Genomic DNA, 20,284 nt, shown 5'->3' with positions numbered 1-20,284 from the left:
GCTCATAGCTCTTCCTCAGGGGCCTGTTAATCTGAAAAAATATGTCACATTGTTTTTCAAACGAAATCAAACTCAACACTTTAACATACACCTCGTTTTCTCGTTTTTACATTTTTACCTAGTCAATTTCCCCGTGTACTCTGTGGAAAATGTGTAACCTTATAGCCCTTATTATATTAACCACGTGTTTGCACCTGTTACTCAAGAGGGTTGTGTGATTAATCGGTATACTGACCTGAATACCTTCGGATTCATTCATGTAACTGTAAAAACAAGCAAAAGGTGCTTGTATATTATACTGCCCATTTTTATTAGGGTAAAGAGGGTAAAGAAGCATTACTATCTACGTTGTTTCCCTTACCGATTCGGCATTCATTCCTCTCGTTTCTGTCTACTCGCTACGGCGTGCGGCGCTCTGTCCGTCCGCGTCTCTGTGACCCGCTGGTGTGCCGGTCACGTGGTGTGCTCGCTTCGTCACTGCGCTGCGCTCCGGCTATGACTGAGTGTGTACATCACGTGATGTATACCCTGCCACCTAGTGGAAGACTATGTTGTGTGCAGGTGGTGTTATTGTATGTGAGCGTGGGCGTGAGCTTCCCGAGTAAACCTTAAATGGGGAACGTGACGCTAACCTAGAAATGCTTTTCATCAGATAATACCCGTGTGGTACTACGAGTGTAAGCCTCTGCACACGTCAAATTAGATCATGCCACAAACAAAAAGTAAAACGTAACAGGATGAAAGTATAAATGTAAACATGTACAATTATAGCCAAATGTAAGCATACAGAGTCCTAATGGCCAATTTATAAATGTCACAGAAAGCAACTTAGTTCCATACGTTCATTTAACCCTTTCGGGTAAAGTGTGTACAAAAAGTTCATCCAGAATATTTCTCTCCTCAGTAAGTGATTGTGGTTATCCCTTCCAGGCAAAATTGTGACTGTTTCAAGTATACAAAATTTCAATTGCGATGGGTTATGTTTCGCTTCATTGAAATGGGTTGCCACTGTGGATTTTGTGTTTTTTAACCTGATATTACTTTTATGTTCGACCACTCTGGTCTTAATCTTCCTCTGGGTTTTGCCCATGTATGACAATCCACAAGGACATCTTAGCATGTATATGACGTTGCTACTGTCACATGTTCCTGACACTTTGAGTTTCACTGGTGTTCCTTTAGTGGGGTGATTGATAACATTCCCTTTAATAATAGCCGAACAGTTTCCACAGTTGTGGCAAGGTATAGTTCCTTTGTATGTCACTGGCTCCTTATGTTCCGGTTTTTAATAATGGCCAATGTTTGGTTATCACTCAAAAAACATTTACCGTTTTCACAATTGGTCAGGATAAAAAGAATAGCATCCACTGAAGAACTGTACAGTAAACACAAAAAAGAAACACTTCTCAAATTCAGAACCAGAGGATATCCGGAATCCATATTGGAAGCTGCTGCGGAGAGAGCAGACAGACTACAAAGACATCACCTACTATCCACTAGTACAAAAGCAGAGGAACAAATAACTGTATTTGTGTCAAAATTTTCAACAAGAAGTTTCCCCATCAAAAAAGTGATAACCAAACATTGGCCATTATTGGCATTGGAAGGAGATTTCAAAGGCTCATTTACAAAGACACCAATTTTTGCATATGAGAGGACAAAGAATTTCAAAGAACTGATTAAAAAACCGGAACATAAGGAGCCAGTGACATACAAAGGAACTATACCTTGCCACAACTGTGGAAACTGTTGGGCTATTATTAAAGGGAATGTTATCAATCACCCCACTAAAGGAACACCAGTGAAACTCAAAGTGTCAGGAACATGTGACAGTAGCAACGTCATATACATGCTAAGATGTCCTTGTGGATTGTCATACGTGGGCAAAACCCAGAGGAAGATTAAGACCAGAGTGGTCGAACATAAAAGTAATATCAGGTTAAAAAACACAAAATCCACAGTGGCAACCCATTTCAATGAAGCGAAACATAACCCATCGCAATTGAAATTTTGTATACTTGAAACAGTCACAATTTTGCCTGGAAAGGATAACCACAATCACTTACTGAGGAGAGAAATATTCTGGATGAACTTTTTGTGCACACTTTACCCGAAAGGGTTAAATGAACGTATGGAACTAAGTTGCATTCTGTGACATTTATAAATTGGCCATTAGGACTCTGTATGCTTACATTTGGCTATAATTGTACATGTTTACATTTATACTTTCATCCTGTTACGTTTTACTTTTTGTTTGTGGCATGATCTAATTTGATGTGTGCAGAGGCTTACACTCGTAGTACCACACGGGTATTATCTGATGAAAAGCATTTCTAGGTTAGCGTCACGTTCCCCATTTAAGGCTTACTCGGGAAGCTCACGCCCACGCTCACATACAATAACACCACCTGCACACAACCTAGTCTTCCACTAGGTGGCAGGGTATACATCACGTGATGTACACACTCAGTCATAGCCGGAGCGCAGCGCAGTGACGAATCGAGTACACCACGTGACCGGCACACCAGCGGGTCACAGAGACGCGGACGGACAGAGCGCCGCACGCCATAGCGAGTAGACAGAAACGAGAGGAATGAATGCCGAATTGGTAAGGGAAACAACGTAGATGGTAATGCTTCTTTACCCTCTTTACCCTAATACAAATGGGCAGTATTATATACAGGCACCTTTTGCTTGTTTTTACAGTTACATGAATGAATCCGAAGGTATTCAGGTCAGTATACCGATTAATCACACAACCCTCTTGAGTAACAGGTGCAAACACGTGGTTAATATAAGAAGGGCTATAAGGTTACACATTTTCCACAGAGTACACGGGGAACGTGACTAGGTAAAAATGTAAAAACGAGAAAACGGAGTGTATGTTAAAGTGTTGAGTTTGATTTCGTTTGAAAAACAATGTGACATATTTTTTTCAGATTAACAGTCCCCTGAGGAAGAGCTATGAGCTCGAAATGCATCGGGCATGTTGAAAACCTCACGTACTTACAGGAATATCATGATGATTTGAATCACGATGAAATACTGGAGAATGAATGAAAATTTCATGAAAAATAAATGAATTGACCATTCAAAGATTTGTATAAAACTTTATTGAAAACTTTATTCAAACCTGTACGCAAAAACAGCATCAACCTATTATAGGAATTAGAGTGCTCATGTGGTTGCGAATCTTGGGGCCCAAGAAATGCGCATCAGTATCAGTTCAATTTACCCCTGGGGCTCAGTAGGGGATCCACATGCAGCACCAGCTACACCATTGAAATAGCTCATAAATTGATTACAACAAAGGACACATCGAGTGCGGAGTCACGTCCATTTGGCTGGCCTAAATTCAAGTCCCACTGTGGCATCACAAAAGGTTGTGGCAAGAATGTTGCAAAACTTTCACAAATCTCATCAAAACAGGTAATTTAAATAAAGAGGGCTTATCCGGCAACTGCAAAAAAAAGCCAAAAGAGACGATCGGTAGCCTTTAACAGAGCCCAAAGCAAATCCTTGCTGGACCAGGGACAAAACAAATAAAAAAAACTTCAGATGACTTCGATGTCAATGGGTAAATTTTTCGGCCAGCACACCAATCCACAAATTTGACCTCGCAACTGTGTCACACTGATTTTTTCGAAGGATGCCTCGTGGCCAAGAGGACATCAACGGCCTGAGAGGGAAGATTGAAGGAGCTTAACTGCCACTGCTCAGTCTCCAAGCATGGAGAAGCAAATTGTGCTGGCTCTGATGCAGTACCCTGCCCTGCTGCTGCGATAGAAGATCCTCCCAAGCAGACATTTGATTGGCAGACAGATACTCATACCCCGGAGTTCCGGGACCACACTGTCCTGCCAATCTGGTGTCACTAGGATGACTTGGGCCCGGTTGTTCCTGTTCTTCAGAAGTCGGAGCCTTAGAGGCAGTGGCAGGAAGACATGCATTGGTCCCGTGCTCCACCCTAGACGGGAGGCATCTTCAAGAGAGAGCTGCCTTCGAAACTCCAATGTGCAAAAATGCTGACAGTACGTGTTCTCAGTGGTAGCAAAAAGCAAGCAAGGATTCTCCACATTGCTAGAAGATATCCTGGCTACCTCCAGGTGCAACTGCCATTCGTGATTTACTATGTGTCAGCAGTGAAGTTTGTCCACCCTGGATTACTAACCTAGAAATTCCTTGGCGCTCCAGCCTCTTCCAGACGCACAGAGCCTACACACAGGGCCCAAAACTCCACACTGCCTTGCTTGCTGCATTAGCCCATAGTGGAGTGTCTACAACAAACTCAATCTGATGATGGTCAAGAAAGCCTTCAACATCAAGCTAATCACCCTCAACTTGAACAAACTGATGTAGAGGCGATTCTCCACAGGAGAAGAGACCTCTGGATCGACACCTTTCCCAGATGGTCTCCCCAGACCAGAAGCAAATGCATCAGTCACCACTGTCAAATCTGAGTGGGGTAAGGAGAGGGGTGTGCAGCTGTCCCAATTGTGGTCCAGAAGCCACCAGTACAGTCTCCTTCGAAATCTGGATACAATCGGATAGATTCCCATGGTGCTGTGCCCACTAGGATTTGAGTTCCCACTGTAGAGCCCACATATATCACCTGGTATGTTTGGCCAGCAGTATAGAGGAGGTTAACAATCCCAGGTGTCTCAGAATCATCTGCACTAAGTTTCAGGATTGAGGGTGAAACATCGGGATCCCAGCCTGAATATGCTGGACTCTATTCTCCATAGGAAAGGCACTAAACAGTAACCTGTCCAGAACTGCTACAATGAACGAAAGAATCTGCCAAGAACCTAGCAAACCCCAGTAATGTCAGATGGCTCGCCATCATCTGGAGGTTGCTGACAATGCCTGAGGAAAGTCTTCCTTCAACAGCCAGTTGGTGAGTCAGGGAAAGGCTGGTACCCAGACCTCTAAAAGTGTGCTGCGGCATCCGTCATCACTTTGGTGAACACCTGAGGGGCACTGGTGGTTAAGTTCAAAAGGGATCACTGCTAAATGAAAGTGGTCCTAGCCCACCATAAAACGCAGGTCGTGCCTGTGGGCCTGCAGTATGGGCAAATGAAAATAATAAGTGTCCTGCAGGTCTACAATCACTATCCAGTCTCTGGGGTCTAGGGCAGACAGGAACTGGGCTAGTGTGAGCATCTTTAATTTGTCCTTTCGTCAGAATGTGTTAAGAGGGCGTAGATCCAGAATAGGAAGAATGCCTTCATCCTTTTTTGGCACGTGAAAGTAGCAGGAGTAACACCTACTTCTGACTTCCAAGGCGGGAACAGTCTTTATGCCCCTGTGGTCAAAAGGGCCTCCCTTCCTGCTACAAGATGGACAGATTGTACTCCTTCAGCTGTGCTGATGGTGGTGTAAGGTGCGGAGGGGGAGAAAGAAATGGGAGGGAGCAGCACAGATGGACAATATGGAGCACCCATTTGTTTGAAGTAATGGCATGCAATCCCTGCTGGAAATATTGGATCCTGCCTTCGAGACGGTGGCTGTGTGCTGGCAAGGACACACTGAAGTGGTTTTGCGGCTGAGAGTGCTGGAGGAGTAGAGGGCTGAGCTGCATGTTATCCTTCCTTTCCCAGGCGTTGTCTCCGAGGACCGTGGTCTTAGCTACGAAGGGACTAAAAGGCCGGTTGAGCTGATGGAGGGGTCTGGCATGGGAAAAACTCAAAACTCTGACATTAGCCACACAGAGTATGACATTGTTTGTGGCATGGTCTGATGGGGAAAGAAAGACCCAGGGAACATGCTGTGACTTTACTCTCCTGAAACCAATCAAGGGCTAAGCCTGATTTTTCACCAAAGAGGCAGAGCCATCAAACAGCATGTCCATCAGGGACACTTGGAGAAGCCCCTAGACCTCATCCAGGGGTAGTGTCAAAGAGCCATTCCTCAACCTTAACAGTCATCGTGTTCAATCCACAGCATATTATAAATTTCACTGTATCTCAACTGACTTCAAATGTTTGTGCAAGGGACTGCGAGGGTTGTCTGGAGGAGCCGGTAAAACTAGTGCAACTTGTCTTAAAGGACATGGGAGTAAAGGCCTAGTAGGGATCTGGTGTTCACTGACCTCCAGACAAGGCGCATAGAGGAGAAGAAAAATGTTACTTACCCTGTAAGCATCTGTTTGTGGCTTGTAGGGCTGTAGATTCACATGCTGTGCATACTCACGCCATCTTGTATTGGGCCAGGATGTGTGCATGTTGCTTTTCTTCAAAGAAGTCTTTTGAGTCACAAGGTAGCGTGAATCCTCCTCTTGGGGATAATGCGCATTGGCATCAATTCCATTGTAGATTGTTCTCACGCGGGTTAGGATGGAGTGTGAAATGAAGTGGTAAGTAAAGAGACGTCCATGCATAAGAGGAAAAAGAGATATTAGAAAATACTGCAATGGTCAAAGGCCTCCAGAGAAGAGAGTGGACTCATCTGAATCTACAGCACTACATGTCACGAGCAGATGCTTACAAAGTAACATTTTCAGTTCAAGGCATGTGTGGCTGTAGACACATGCTGCGCTGTGCATAGACAGTAAAGCAGTCATCCCCAAAAGCACTGGCTAGCATGTGGGTGCTGCAGTGGTTTGGAAAAGTGTACAAAGAACTGTCTGACCAATGTTAGATTGTTGGTGGGCTAGAACATCAGCACAGTAGCGTTTTGTGAAAGTGTGTGGTGTAGACCAGGTAGCTACTTTGAACAGATCAGCTATTGGGAAGTTCCCCAGAAAGGCCACAGAGGCTCCTTTCTTTTCAGTAGAGTCTGCTTTAGGAGGAGTGGGTAGAACCTTTTTGCCTTTAGCATAACAGGTCTGAATGCATTCAAATATCCATCTAGCAATGCCCAACTTGGATATAGCCTTACCGTAATGAGGTTGGGAGAAGGCCACAAAAAGTTGTTGTGTCTTTCGAAAAGTCCTAGTCTATCAATGCAGTACATAAGGGCTCACTTTACATCCATAGTATGGACAGCCCGTTCCGCAACTGAGCCTGGCTGTGGGGAAAAAACAGGTAGGTCAATTGACCGATTAAGATGTAATTAAGACATTACCTTAGGAAGGAATTTGGGTTTGCTGTGGAGGTCAATCCTGTTCTTATGTATGTGTAAGAAAGGTACTTCTAGAGTTAATGATTAAAGCTCACTGGCAAGCCTGAGTGAGGTAATAGCAATTAGAAATACCACGTTCAAAGAGATGATCTGAAGGGGACAAGTGTGAGGGGCTCAAATGGAGGGCCCATCAGTCGTGTAGGTACAATATCAAGATGTTGGGCCAGATGTAGGAAGCCTAATACGGGTTGGTAACGGCCGAAAGTACCGAATTTCGGCCGTTACCGACCGGTATTAGGCCTTTTAGATGTAGGTGCCTAATTTAAGGATTCGGTAATTTTCCGAATCAGTAATTTAAGGAATTGGTAAATTACCGAATTCTTAAATAACGATTCGGTAAATTACCGAATCCTTAATGTGGGAAGCACTCAAGTGAGTGCTTTTCACTCGTAAGGATTCGTTATTTACCACCAACTACAAGTTGGTGGTAAATAACGAAAACTGTTAAAAGAGCAATTTTGTGCTTTTTTAACACTGCCATGTGGCAGACATACATGCCCTTAGGGAATGTATGTGTGCCACATGTGCACCCATGCACTATTCAGGGGAGCAACAGGGTGTCAAAGAGCCACCCTGCCACCCTTGAATGTGTTCCCCATTTTACCGAATCTGTATTTACCGATTCGGTAATTCCCATTCATTCCTATGGGCGTGGAGGCCCATAGGGTTGAATGGGGAATACCGAATCGGTAAATACCGATTCAGTATTTACCGAATCTTGCAGATTCGGTAAAAAATACTGAATGAATACCTACATCCCATTTACCGATTCTAAAATACCGAATCGGTAAAATTCGGTATTTTAGAATCGGTAAATCTGGATTACCTACATCTGGCCCAATGTTTGTTACTTGCTTCACTTACAAATTTTTAGCCTAACCTTTACCTCCACACTCTTACATCTTGCCACAGTAGCTGCCTATCTTCAGAATAGACAACACAACTCTCTCTTCAGAATACCAGTTATGAAGGCCTTCATGGGAAATCTTAAAATAGGAATTTCTTCCCGTGTTCCACCAGCACCCTCATAAATAGCTGGATGTAGCAACAAGTCATCAAGTGGGAACCCCATCCGCAAATCCTCCTCTGTAACTTTCACAAATGGTGATTCCCTCAAATAGATCGGAGGTCATCAAAATCGTTGTCCGTCCCCATAAGTTATTCCACTAACAAATTAATGTTGTGGCGGACAGTCCAATGAAAATTGGTCTGAGATAACTGAGACAGCTGTGGAGAGAGTGTCCCCCGTTGTTTCTGAAAAGTAGTACATGGCCATCACTGTGTCTGTCCGGACAAGGACTACCCTGCCTATGAGGATAGGCCGGAGGGTTTTCAATGCTAGATGAACAGATACAATCTCCAGGTAGTTAATATGGAGATCCTGGTATTTGGTCTCACAAAGATCCTGTACAATCAGATCCTGCAAGTGGGCGCCCTACCCCGAGACTGAGGTGTTTGTTGCAAGAAATGTCTATGGAACATGGTTAAGGAAAGGCCACACCTGCAACAGGCGGTTGGTGTTACACCACTGCGGAGTGATGAGTGTGGTGGTGAATCAAACTAGATTGTCCCAATGACCACTGTTTGAGACCACTGCTGTGCTACACATTCCTGCAACGGACACATGTGAAGCCTTGCATGAGTTACTACGGCTATGCAGGAGACAGCGTGCCTAAGAGACGCATTACTGTCCTGCTTGTGAGTTGCTGATGTGGTTGGAACATGGAAATTAGTGCTTGAAAGACTGAATCCTTGCAGAATTGAGATAGGCTAAGCCTACCTCCATGTTGAGAATAGCCCCTACGTAAGACTGAATTCTTTAGGTGTTGGAAATGGGATTTGGCGGTTTTGATGGTAAACCCCAATCGATGGAGTAGATAGATTGTGGCTTGTGTGTGTTTTTTGGCACTGCTGACGGGCCGCAGCTTGGATGAACCAATCTTCCAGTTATGGGAAAATGTGAAAGTTCTGTATGCGGAGATGGGCAGCTTCCACTGCAAGGCATTTGGTGAATATCCGAGGTGCATTAGTGACCCCAAAGGGGAGGACTTTGAACTGACAGTGGTTTCCACCAACCACAAACCTGAGATATCCCTGACGAGATGGATGTATCAGAATGTGGAAGCAGGCATCCTTTAGGTCGAGCACAGTCATAAGGTTGCCCTGCTGGAGAAGCCGGATGATATCATCTAGAGTTACCTTATGAAAGTGCACTGACAGGATGCATTCGTTAAGAGGCCGGAGGTACAGGATTGGCCTGAGGGACTGGTCTTTTTTTGGGTATGAGAAAGTATAGCGAGTACACTCCTGTACACTTTGAGAAGAGCTTTGACCTTCCCTTTGAGTAGTGTTTGATGTTCTGCAGTGTTTGCGGGGTGGAATGGTTGGAGTTGTGGAAATGAACTCAAGACAGTAACCATGTTGGAAAATATCTAACACCCACTGGTCTGAGGCGATGATTTGCCATGTGGGTAAGAACCCATGTAGGCATCTGCCAACAGGTGTTATGTGGTCGGGAGGAAGAAGATGCAAGTCTGGGTTTGGTGGCGGGTTAGCTCATTTTGAGGAGATACCCTTGCCTCGGGAGATGCTGCCTATCTAGGAACCTCTGAAATAACTCCAGGGAGAGGATTGCTGACACTGAGCACACTGGTAAGAGGTGGAGGCTTTAGAGGAGGTGGTCTTTGAACCTCCATGGTAGGATGCGAGGCGAAAGGAACTACAAGGAGCTGGCGTTTGAAGTGCCCCTATTGCTTTTGCCGCCTCTGTATCCTTTTTTTTTTCTAGAGTGTGGTCAACCAATGGGCCAAAAAGGTGATCCCCATCAAAAGGCATGTTCAGCAGATTTTGCTGAACATCCGGCTTAAAGCCAGAAATTTGTAGCCAAACATGTCTGAGAAAGAGAGCACTAGTATTCACCCCCCTAGCTGCAGTGTCAGCTGAGTCCAGGGCGCAGCAAATGGAAATATTAGAAATGAGCTTGCCCTCTGATACTATTCCCTGGTCATGTTTCCTATGCTCCTCGGGGTGGTATTGAAGAAGCTCCTCCATTTAGTTCCAGTGGGCACGGTCATATCTTGCAAGGAGGCCCATGGAATTTGCGATACGCCAGTGTTTGGCTGATTATACTGCCCCCCTCTCCCTGCCGCATCTATGCATTTCCTCTCTTTTATCTGGCGGCAGGGCATCTCTGCTGGCCTGGGAGTTTGCTCGATTATGGGCAGTTGGGATAACTAGTGAGTCAGGCGAGAGCGGACCAAGGATATATATTGGGTTAGATGGAGAGGCCTTATATTTTTTATCCACCCAAGGTGTTATAACCCTAGCTCTGTCAAAATGTTTAAACATTTTTGAGGCGTGACCAAGCACGCCACGGAGACCTTTAAGGTGTAAAGTCGAGGTGGTCCCCAGTAGAAGGAGGCGGGGAGGGCAAAAGTAAAGGTGGTAGAATGGGAGGTGGCGATGGTTAGGGCAGTGGTGAAGGGCAAGTAGCCTTATCTGTCTTCCTGCGCAGTTTAGCAGGAACTGGACTGTCCAAAGCTTCTTGGAAGGATAGCTGGAGTTTAGAGGATGGAGAACGAGGTACTGAAGGGCAGGCCAGGATGCAGCCAGTGTGGGGGCCAATGAATAGCTGCTTTTACCTTGAATCTAGCTGTTCCTGGAGCTTATGAAGGAGGAGCTAAACTGTTATGCTTGTAGTTGGCACTGAAGTTTTTGGTTCCAAAACTGCCTTTTGTTTCGGTGCTGATAGTCCGCTAGGTGTCGAGGCAGATGAAGTCGATGCAGAGGGTCAACTCAGAGGCAGGGTGGTCGGTGCACAAGGCCTCGTCTGTAAGGTGTTTTTTTGAGTGATTTTTTTTTCAAAAGAAGCCTGGATGTAGATGCGATCCAGCATTACCGGGTGTCGTACGAACCAGGAAATGGTGCCGTCGGGTGATGGCCATCTCAGAAAGTTAGCGGTCCAGCTATAGCACGCGCGAGGACGCCAACAAGGAGTCGCCTGTCATTTAACGGGTTGATCTCCTACGGTAATTTTGTCTATGGAGCCACCGGCAGGTAAAGTACATAGGGCAAGGGAGCAGTTTTGATGACATGAGTACGACATTGCTGACCCCTTGACAACGAGCATTGAGCAGTTTCTCACTACGATTACTTCATGAATATGTTTTTGCTTGACTTTTACCCCTTACGGTGTGTGACTACAAGCTCCCCTCCCCGCTGAGCTCATGGGGCCAGGTTAAAGGCATCCAATAAGTAGGTTTCGGGACAGTATTTAACCCTTTCTTTGTATAGCTACCAAGTTCATTTGTAAAATAGGATCAGTGTTTTATCATCATTACGGAATGCATTAACCAAATCATATCTAATGGGATGGACACAAGGTAATACAGTTGGAGAACCAAGACCTGTTTTTCTTCATCAGCATAGAAAAACAACTTTAGATTGTGTGATTTATGTTATATGTCTTGTAGGTCAACTCTGAGAATCCTTTAAAGGGCAGCACAACACTATCAACGCTAATGCTTAATATTATTCTGAAAAATATATCACACCAGTTTTTTTACACAATTGGTGATGTCTTTTTTTTAGATATAACTTTATTTGACATGTAAGCAGTAACGCTATGTCCTATCTTTCCAGGTTTTTACTACAAATAATACTGATTAGGTATCGTATTGCACCTATTTACTCTTAATATTGATTAAGAAGACCTAGGTGGTGTTTCTCTTTTAAGAGTGGCACATGGGATCATTGTCGTGGTCCTGAACAAATGACTTGGGGGTAATGGTTTAAAACATGTCTACTGTGAGACACACACAGGGTCTCAAGGCGCTGGGGGGAGAAGGGGAGGTTGCAGCTCTGGATTAGTCAAAGAATCAGATCTTGAGGTCCTTCCTGAACATGTACATGGTTGGGGAGCGTCTGATGTTGACAGGGAGCTTATCCTAGGTCTTGGCTGCTATGTAGGAGAATGCTCTCCCGCCTGCTCTGTTCCTCCGGATGCGGGGGACCTCTGCCAGGGCGGGGTCGATGCAGCGGGGGTTCCTCTTGGGTACGTGGAAGGAGACTCTCTCGTTGAGGTATTTGGGTCCAATGTTGTGGAGGGATTTATAGTTGTGGGTGAAGAGCTTGAAGGTAAGCCTCTTCTCGACAGGGAGCCAGTGGAGGTCTCGTATGTGTTGTGTCATGTGTTTGTAACACAGTGCCCCAAGGACGAGTCTGGCTGCAGTGTTCTGGATGGTTTGGAGTTTGTGTAGAAGAGTTCAGTTGATTCCGGCGTAGAGGGCGTTGCCGTATTTATGAGCGTGTGGGTGATGGTCCTTCTGCAATCGGGGGGGGGGGAGGATCCATTTGAAGGTCTTGCGGAGGATGCGCAGGCAGTTGAAACTGGTGGAAGCAACGGCATTGATCTGGCAGTTCATGGAGAGGGAGGAGTCGAGGATGAGGCCGAGGTTTCGTGCGTGGTCTGTAGGGGCGGAGGGCCACCAGGTGTTATCCCAGGCGGAAGTGCAGGGTCTGAGGATGAGGACCTCGGTTTTCTCTGAGTTGAGCTTCAAGCAGCTGGCTTTCATCTACGCTGCAACGTCCTTCATTCCCTCCTGGAAGCAGAGTCTGGTATCTTCGGGATTCCTCGCGAGTGTGTTTCTCCTTTCCCCATTTTTAATCATACCAGCTAAAGGATTAAATAAATATTTAGTTTCTTTTCAGCCAGGTATTTTTTTACCCGCCTTAAAAACCATCCCACTCTTATACCATCATTCACCTTATAGTCCACAGCTTACAAAGTGCTCCCACCTCTTTGTCGGTCGCAGCACACCCCGTCCCGCAGCAGGGCGGGAAGAACCTGATGACGAAGCATGCCATCATGGGACATCTTGGTGGGTGAGGGTTTTTTTAAGAAAACATACTTTTTTCTTTGAACTAAAAAAGTAAGTGGGAAGATAACCAAACTCTAACACAGTGTGACTCCACTTGGTTGATCGTATCTTCTAGCTCCTCCGCAGCATCACCTGTTGACGGCCGCAAAGAGGCTTATAGGAGCAGAAGGAACGGCAGGCGTTGCAGTCATCCTCGTTGAGTTCCGGTGACAGACACAAATTACAAAGAAAAGAGTACGCCCCGACAGGGGAGGCCCAGGGACAGGGGAGGCCCAGGAGGGGCCGGAGTCAAAACAAACCTGGATAAATAGAATTATTCAAACATCAACCCGCACAGGAAGAAGAGGAACGTGATCCAAGTACAATTCCTTTGGAAGGAAGGTACCATGTGATCCAAAAAGAGCACCGTGAAGGTGTCGAAACAGAGCACAGGAGCAAGCGTCGAACCCGATGGCGGAAAGAAAACTATCTAACAATGGAGTTGATGCCCATGCACATTATCACCCTGAGGAGGAGTCACTCTACCTCGTAATAGAGGCTATGTAGGGTCCTAACCTGGTTGAAGGACAAGTTACTTACTTACCTACTTCAATAATGTCTTATCTGGTGAAGACAGGCTCTACCCCCACATCCCTTATCTTAGAATCCTCCCCTGGCGCCCTACTGGATCCGGAATTGTTTTCAGCAGTACCTCCACGCGTCTGTACAGTGCGTCAAGTCACTCCGCAGCATCGTCGTCTCCGAAAGTTACATCAACGGAGTCCATATAAGCCCTCCCCCGAGACGCTGATGTCAGTTTCTTTGTGACCATTTCGGCACCAACAACGTGGAGCCACATAGAGCAGCAGTCTCAGGAAACAATGTGCCAAAAAGGGAAAAATCTTGTAACAAGAAGCACAGATAGAAAAAAACACAGTAGAATGCAAAGAGGGAATCAAGTAGACTCAGGGCCCTCAGCTCGCTGAGAGGGGGGGGCTGATATGGAATCTACGGCTAGATCCGGTCTGTACCATAAAGGCATTACCTAAGTTAAGTAACTTGTCCATCTGAAAGAGATATTTAGCTGCAGATTCCTTATCTTTGAATCAGATACCCAAGCAATACCATCCTTGGAGGAGGGGCTGCTAACCGACCTCACCAAAGATCCCCACATAGGAGAAGCCAGTCCAAAAGATAGAAGGTGCCCGACTATCCGAAAAATGATTCGTGAAACAAGATGTTACCCAAAGGACTATCTCCAAGAAGGACTATGGAAATCCCATGGGGAGTAGAAGTTAACAAGACCATGAGAAACACAATATAGAACCAGAAAAAAAGGCAGCTTCAAAAAGGGATGTAACCTATGATCGGGGGATACAAAGAGACCAAGGACAAAAATCGATAGAGTTCAGGCTCAAAACCAATGGAAGGAGCATACATAGCAAACTCAGCTGCAGTGAGCACATTCAATGAATAAAGAGCTCCCACTTATTGTCAAGAAAATTATCCTGAGAAGTAGATTTCAAATAAGTGCCCTTTAATTAAAGAATGATGGAGAAAAGAAAATAGAGAACAATGAATACTGAAGAGCATCCCTAGAAAAACAAGAACGCAAAAAAGAAACCACTCTTTCACTGAGAACTTTGATAGATATATAAGGCATCCTCTGAAATAATGTAACTAAGATGCTCATTGAAGAGAAGGAAGGAAACAAACAAGTGCAACCAAAAGGGTTGAACCAGGACACCAAGAAGAGGTCGGCAAAATGCAGCGATGTACACCGTATAGAAAGCCAGACGACCATATGTGCAAACACACACATAGATATACCTGAAGTAAAAGACATCCACAAGAGATCCATTCAAGAGATAGACCTATACATGCAGAGACATCCAAATATAAATGTATACAAGTATAAATCTGCATATAAAAAACATAGAAATTCCAGTAGGCACACAAGTCATACAGGGTACAGCAAAAGTATATCCACTCCTCCGAGGGTAACCCACGACCTCCGCCAATGAGCAGGAGAACGAGAAGTTGAGGAATGAGTAACATTCCAAGAACAGCGTCAACCAAGGAAGGAGCGAGAATATACATACTACTGTCATAAAAGAAGAGGTTACAACAATAACTGAGATGGAGACACATAGACAAGCTGGGAAACATCAACACAATGCCACACAGCTGTTAGAAGCGAGGAAAACAGGGGCAACCATCCAAGAACCAACACCACCGACTGAGGAAGGATGCCAGCAGGTGGTAGCAGGAGAAGCAAAGTATAAACAGCATGTGGAAAGTCCACAATTGAAGAAGACCACCACCAGGGGAAACTAAGGGCAACAGATTGTTAATTATGACAAACACATATTGTCCAACTTATGGAAGCAGGAGAAACAGGTAAGAAACCTGACCCACTTTTCATGGAAACTGGAGGAAAGATAGAATATGCCTTAAGAAAAAGAAATGAAATACCCCCACCAAGAATGGGGATAAATAGAACGTATCCCATAAAAAAGGGGTCACCACGAAGGCAGGAGTGGAGAGAGAAAGATGCAGGTAAATAAAGGGAAACCCAGCCTCCTGTGAAAGAAGGATACCAGACAAGGATCCAAACCATCAAGGGGACCTGTGTCTCAGGTGAAGAAAACTGAAAGAACAGCTGACACAACAGCTACCACACGATGCAATGGCAGATATGTTTAAATCCCCCCCCACTGCGCAGGAGGCAATTACAGCAGCTGCACCGCAAGTGGGTAGGTAGAACACAGAAGGGGTAAAAACACACACAAGAACACCAGACTGCTGAAGATAAACAGCACCAGGAGCACAATCAAGTAGAAAGAGGCCTAGACAAGAAAGCAGTACCCAGGCGCAATGCAAACAATATCCCAAAAAGATGCTGACACCACAAGGGCATAGGGAGGTGGAGATGTCCGCTAGGAGTCCCTGTTCTGTTTATCTGTGAAAACGCATACTTCTGTTAAAAACAACAGATCTGCAAATGGAGAGAGAGAAAGGACAGCTTTAGCGATCGCACATTAAATAAAGCCAACTTTTGGGGTTCAGAAGTGTTCCCTTTAGGACTTGAGCCATACTGACTCTTGGGAATCGAACTAGGGTGCTGAGGGTGCAGTTAAGGCCAGAGTGAATACAAGTCGAGGGATCTGGCCCAGGGGCACCACAAGCACAATGAGAAGATATGTTCCAGAATGAATATATCAGAGATAACAAAAGTACCACATTAAGGCCACATCATCCTTAGCTTCGTCTGAGAGGACCTTATGCACAACCTACAATGTTCATGTTAGGCATGGAAAATGAACTGTGGAACTAAATTTCCAGATTCTAAGATTCACAGAATTAGGATCTACATACATAACCACAGTACAGTACTGATGAAACCCTGCCAATGAGCTGTTCATACGTCTAAATGTAAGAATAGGTGTGGGAAATGGGGCAAATGCAGTGGATAACTACAAACACACAGGGTTATACAAACATATTTTGAAGTTCCTTTCACTCCTGTACAATATTCACAAATATACTACTGAAAAAGAGAGAAGTACCTTCTTAAGATGGAAAATGGAAAGAACATACCATTTCTCTTGAAGCCTAAGAGAAAAGTTACTTTACAGGCAAAACAAATAAATATATACAACTGCACTTTTCCACACAGTATACTTGACTGGATTGTCTACCATGTAAGCAATTCCCAGAAGTATGCCTAGAGGAAAAGGTACACATAGAGATCTTCATCTTACATAAGTTTCACCACTTCCTCCAGGTATTTTAAAAAAACGTTGAAATATAGTAAAAACATGCAAAGCTTCAGTGGAAATCTACAGTGTAGAGATGGATAACTTTTGTGAAACATTTGTGAATCAAGCCTCAATAATCAATTCAAACTAAAGAAAGGCATGCAAAACAGGATTGTTTGTGTCCTTTAAACTATCTTAGCTTTACCAGTTATGCCATTTAGATCAACAAAATAAGCTCACACCTTTGCAAAAGCTGCTGCGGTCATTTGTACCCGGCCCTCGTCTGAGGCATAAATCTTCAGGTCATGCCGGTAGGTGCTGTGCAGTCGCAGCAATCCACATCCTGGAAAACCAGCATAGTCACCTAAAAACAAAATGGAGTTTAGGATTACATCTCAATCCAGACGAACAGTATGGGTAGTGCCTCTAGAAGAACCCTCTAAACAGGACATAAACTAACACATTAAATTGTAAAATGGCAGACTAATATCAATGAGCTTCCAGACTAACCCAGGAATAATTCTATGAAACAACAGGGTGTCAGAGCTAACAAAGCATATGCACAATTTGACGTGGGTACACATACCACATCATAGTTTCTTAAAAGGAGCTCCTTAAAAAAACTGTTACAACATAGTGCCAGTTGTGATATAAAGACAAAGGCCATGCTATCATGGGCATCTATTACATACACAGAAGAGACTATGACAAAGACCATCTTAATGAGTTTATCCTTATGTTTGTTCCCATTGTTCTGTGTTTCAGCCAAATATCTTGATTATGACTTAAGATTTGGATGAAGCTGCAGTCTTCATATTCCACTACAAAACCAAAGGCTCGTAGGATGTGTCTCATATTGTTACTACTAACTCGGCAGAAGAAAAATAAAAAAACTAAGGGAGGTATGATAAAACTACATGAATTTGCTAACTGCTTTAGTAAGTTACATCAGAGCCTGATGCTGAGGCTGTTTACTCCCTCACTCAACATCTTAGGGGCCATGGTCACGGACAGCTCATGGAAAACTGTTGATGTTGTATTTTAGAGATTCTTGGTTTTCAGTTAACAGTTGACAAGCTGTAATGTGGCTTCTCAGAGGCCAGGCACTGCCCAATAGATATAGAGAAGTGTATGAAGATGAGCACAGATACTGTACCAGTGCTGTGCCTAATGACAACACTGATGACACTTATTACATAATCACTGACCAGAACACAGTAAATGAGTCAAAGTGAAACTATTAGACTCAAGAGGGCCAACTTGCATGAGTGTGTAGCATTTGTACAAGCTGATTTTACAAACTATGACAGTGAGGGGAAACTGTTCAGGCTCGGGGTGAGAAGCAGACATCTCTTTATGATGCAAACATGAAGCTTTCAGTTGAAGGTCACATGAGGCTCCCGCAAATGAATACAAATAAATACAAATAAATGTAACAGTGTGAGACCCCATCAAAACAATCATGTGAGTGGTTTAAAGGTTCTTGTTCAGTGACTTGTTCAAAGAAATATCCAGGTTGTGGGTAGAACCGAATAACTTCTGTGAAGGTGTTCCCACCAAAGACACCCGCCATGACTGATGAGGTAGTTGCCATGAGTCTGGTTGAGCATTTAGAGGCTTCTTCTACCAATGGCAGGACTGCAGATGATATGATACTTTCTTCATGACTAGTGTCGGTGGAAAAAGGCCTATTGCTGTTGGATAACGCAGAGCTGCTGATGGAACACCACTTCTGACAACCAATACAAAGAAGATCCTCATCTGTTCCTCCTTGGTAGAGGATGAGGAGGAAGGATAATACTGTCTGAGGACAACTAGTGTGATACACTTAAAAGATATATGGATGTTGCTGAGAGTTTCCAATTGAAATTCTAGTTCTCTTTCCCCCATACACTTTTTCTAAGAAGCGTAAACTCTTGTGGACAGAGACATCGGGACATGAAGGTAGCAATTATGAAAACTATGAATAATACAGGCTTAGTAAAAACACAGAGAGCCCAATGAAAGCCTGCAGGGAGGAGCAGTACATGCTCGTCAATAACCATTATTCAGTGGTATGGCAATACGTTACAACTCTGCCCATGAGAGAGGACTTGTGATCTCACGACTGGCCAGCAAATGGCAAGATCAAGCATAGTATAAGACAAATGCACTTGATCCATCATCAGAAAGAGACCGGAACCCTAGTAGTACTGAATCATTGACCCTGGGAAGGGGAACACGAAAGGACATGTTTAACCTATAAGGGAAGACAGAACCTGGATATAGGCCTCCCAACAAATGCCCAACCTCATGCTGAGAATCTGACTCTCTAACAAAGACCACACAAACTCTCCCTTAGAGAATGATAGAAACGTACCTCTTACCTGTGGAAACAGACATCACTATAGCAAAAGAAAATGGAGCCCTTACTAAAGATAACCTGAAAGCCTGTCAAGCAGCTCTGAAAATGGATCTTGAGAAGAAAAAAAAACAATATGGCCAAACGCATGGCATATATCATTAAAGACATTGAAGAGATCAAATCTGACCTGCAAAACCTGAAGTAGAGACTGGAATCAGCAGAGAAAGAGCAGCTTGCACTACTTCCACCTGCTTCCTGAAATCTGAGACTAAGAGGCTGATGGCAAATGTGAGAACTTAAAGGACAGATCCTGTCCAGAAAATATACTCATCAGAAATCTGAAGGACTAACCAGAAGCTGACAATATGCTGGACTTTGTGACTGAGCTCTTTAGAGGTATTCTGTGAGAGACAGCAGAATTTTTGTATAGGTAGAAAACTGATCCACAAAATAGGTGGATGACAAGCAAGTAAGAGCGGCTGCTCAAGAGGAACTGTGGTGAAATTATTCAGCTTTCCCCTCAAGGAGAGAGTCAGGACAGTAGCTCACCAACATAAATCTAACCCTTTCTGTGACAGTGAGGTCTATCGGTACTAAGATCTGGCAGCAGTGTCCTTAATACAGCAGAGAGATTTCAGGGAGGTGGTAAAGGAACTCAGCAAGCATCACATCGAAAATAAATGGGCATTCCCTGAGGGTTTGCAATTTAAATGGGAAGGCGGGATAGAATAATATCCACACCATGTGAGGGGAGAGTCCTACCTAAACTTCAAGTCAGAGCGAACAATGCATCCAAACTGGAAAGCAGCAGCATTTTTGGAGAAGCAGAGGTTCACGTGTCTCAGGCTCAGAAGGAGAGGCTGATAAGAGAAATTAAGTACTCCAACACACTACGGCAGATGACTGTTGTCCCATATGGAGCTAGTAGTTAGAAATGTATAGAAAGGATGGATTACAGGGCTGACAGTAGTGTTGTGGTGACTGCATTCATTTCTGAAGGAGGGAAGGGCCTAATATTAGGTAATATTGGCCTGGTCAAATAAATGGACATTCAGAGGGGAATAAGCAATTCAGGTAAGGATACTCACCAAAGGAGAATTCATGGAGTACTCTGTGGTGTACTGGGATGCTAAAAGTGACCTGGTCCATGGTAAGCCTGTGGACATTCAGGTCCCAAATAGTTCTATTATTTTTTGGTC

General features: G+C 44.3%; 1 protein-coding gene across 21 annotated transcripts in view; it reads right to left on the bottom strand.

Moving 5' to 3' along the window:
* Positions 1-20,284, bottom strand: part of PPIP5K1 (diphosphoinositol pentakisphosphate kinase 1) — a 1,366,868-nt gene that overhangs the window by 522,668 nt on the left and 823,916 nt on the right. For all 21 annotated transcript variants that reach the window (XM_078683299.1, XM_078683308.1, XM_078683288.1 and 18 more), the window contains one exon: positions 16,984-17,105. In XM_078683299.1, coding sequence (XP_078539425.1) covers positions 16,984-17,105 — 122 coding nt within the window. The remainder of the gene's footprint in view (positions 1-16,983; positions 17,106-20,284) is intronic.

This window comes from Lissotriton helveticus, chromosome 3_1 (genome assembly GCF_964261635.1).
Source record: "Lissotriton helveticus chromosome 3_1, aLisHel1.1, whole genome shotgun sequence".
NCBI lineage: Eukaryota > Metazoa > Chordata > Amphibia > Caudata > Salamandridae > Lissotriton > Lissotriton helveticus.
Note: the sequence above shows the minus strand (reverse complement) of the source record. Positions and strands in the feature narration are given on the sequence as shown.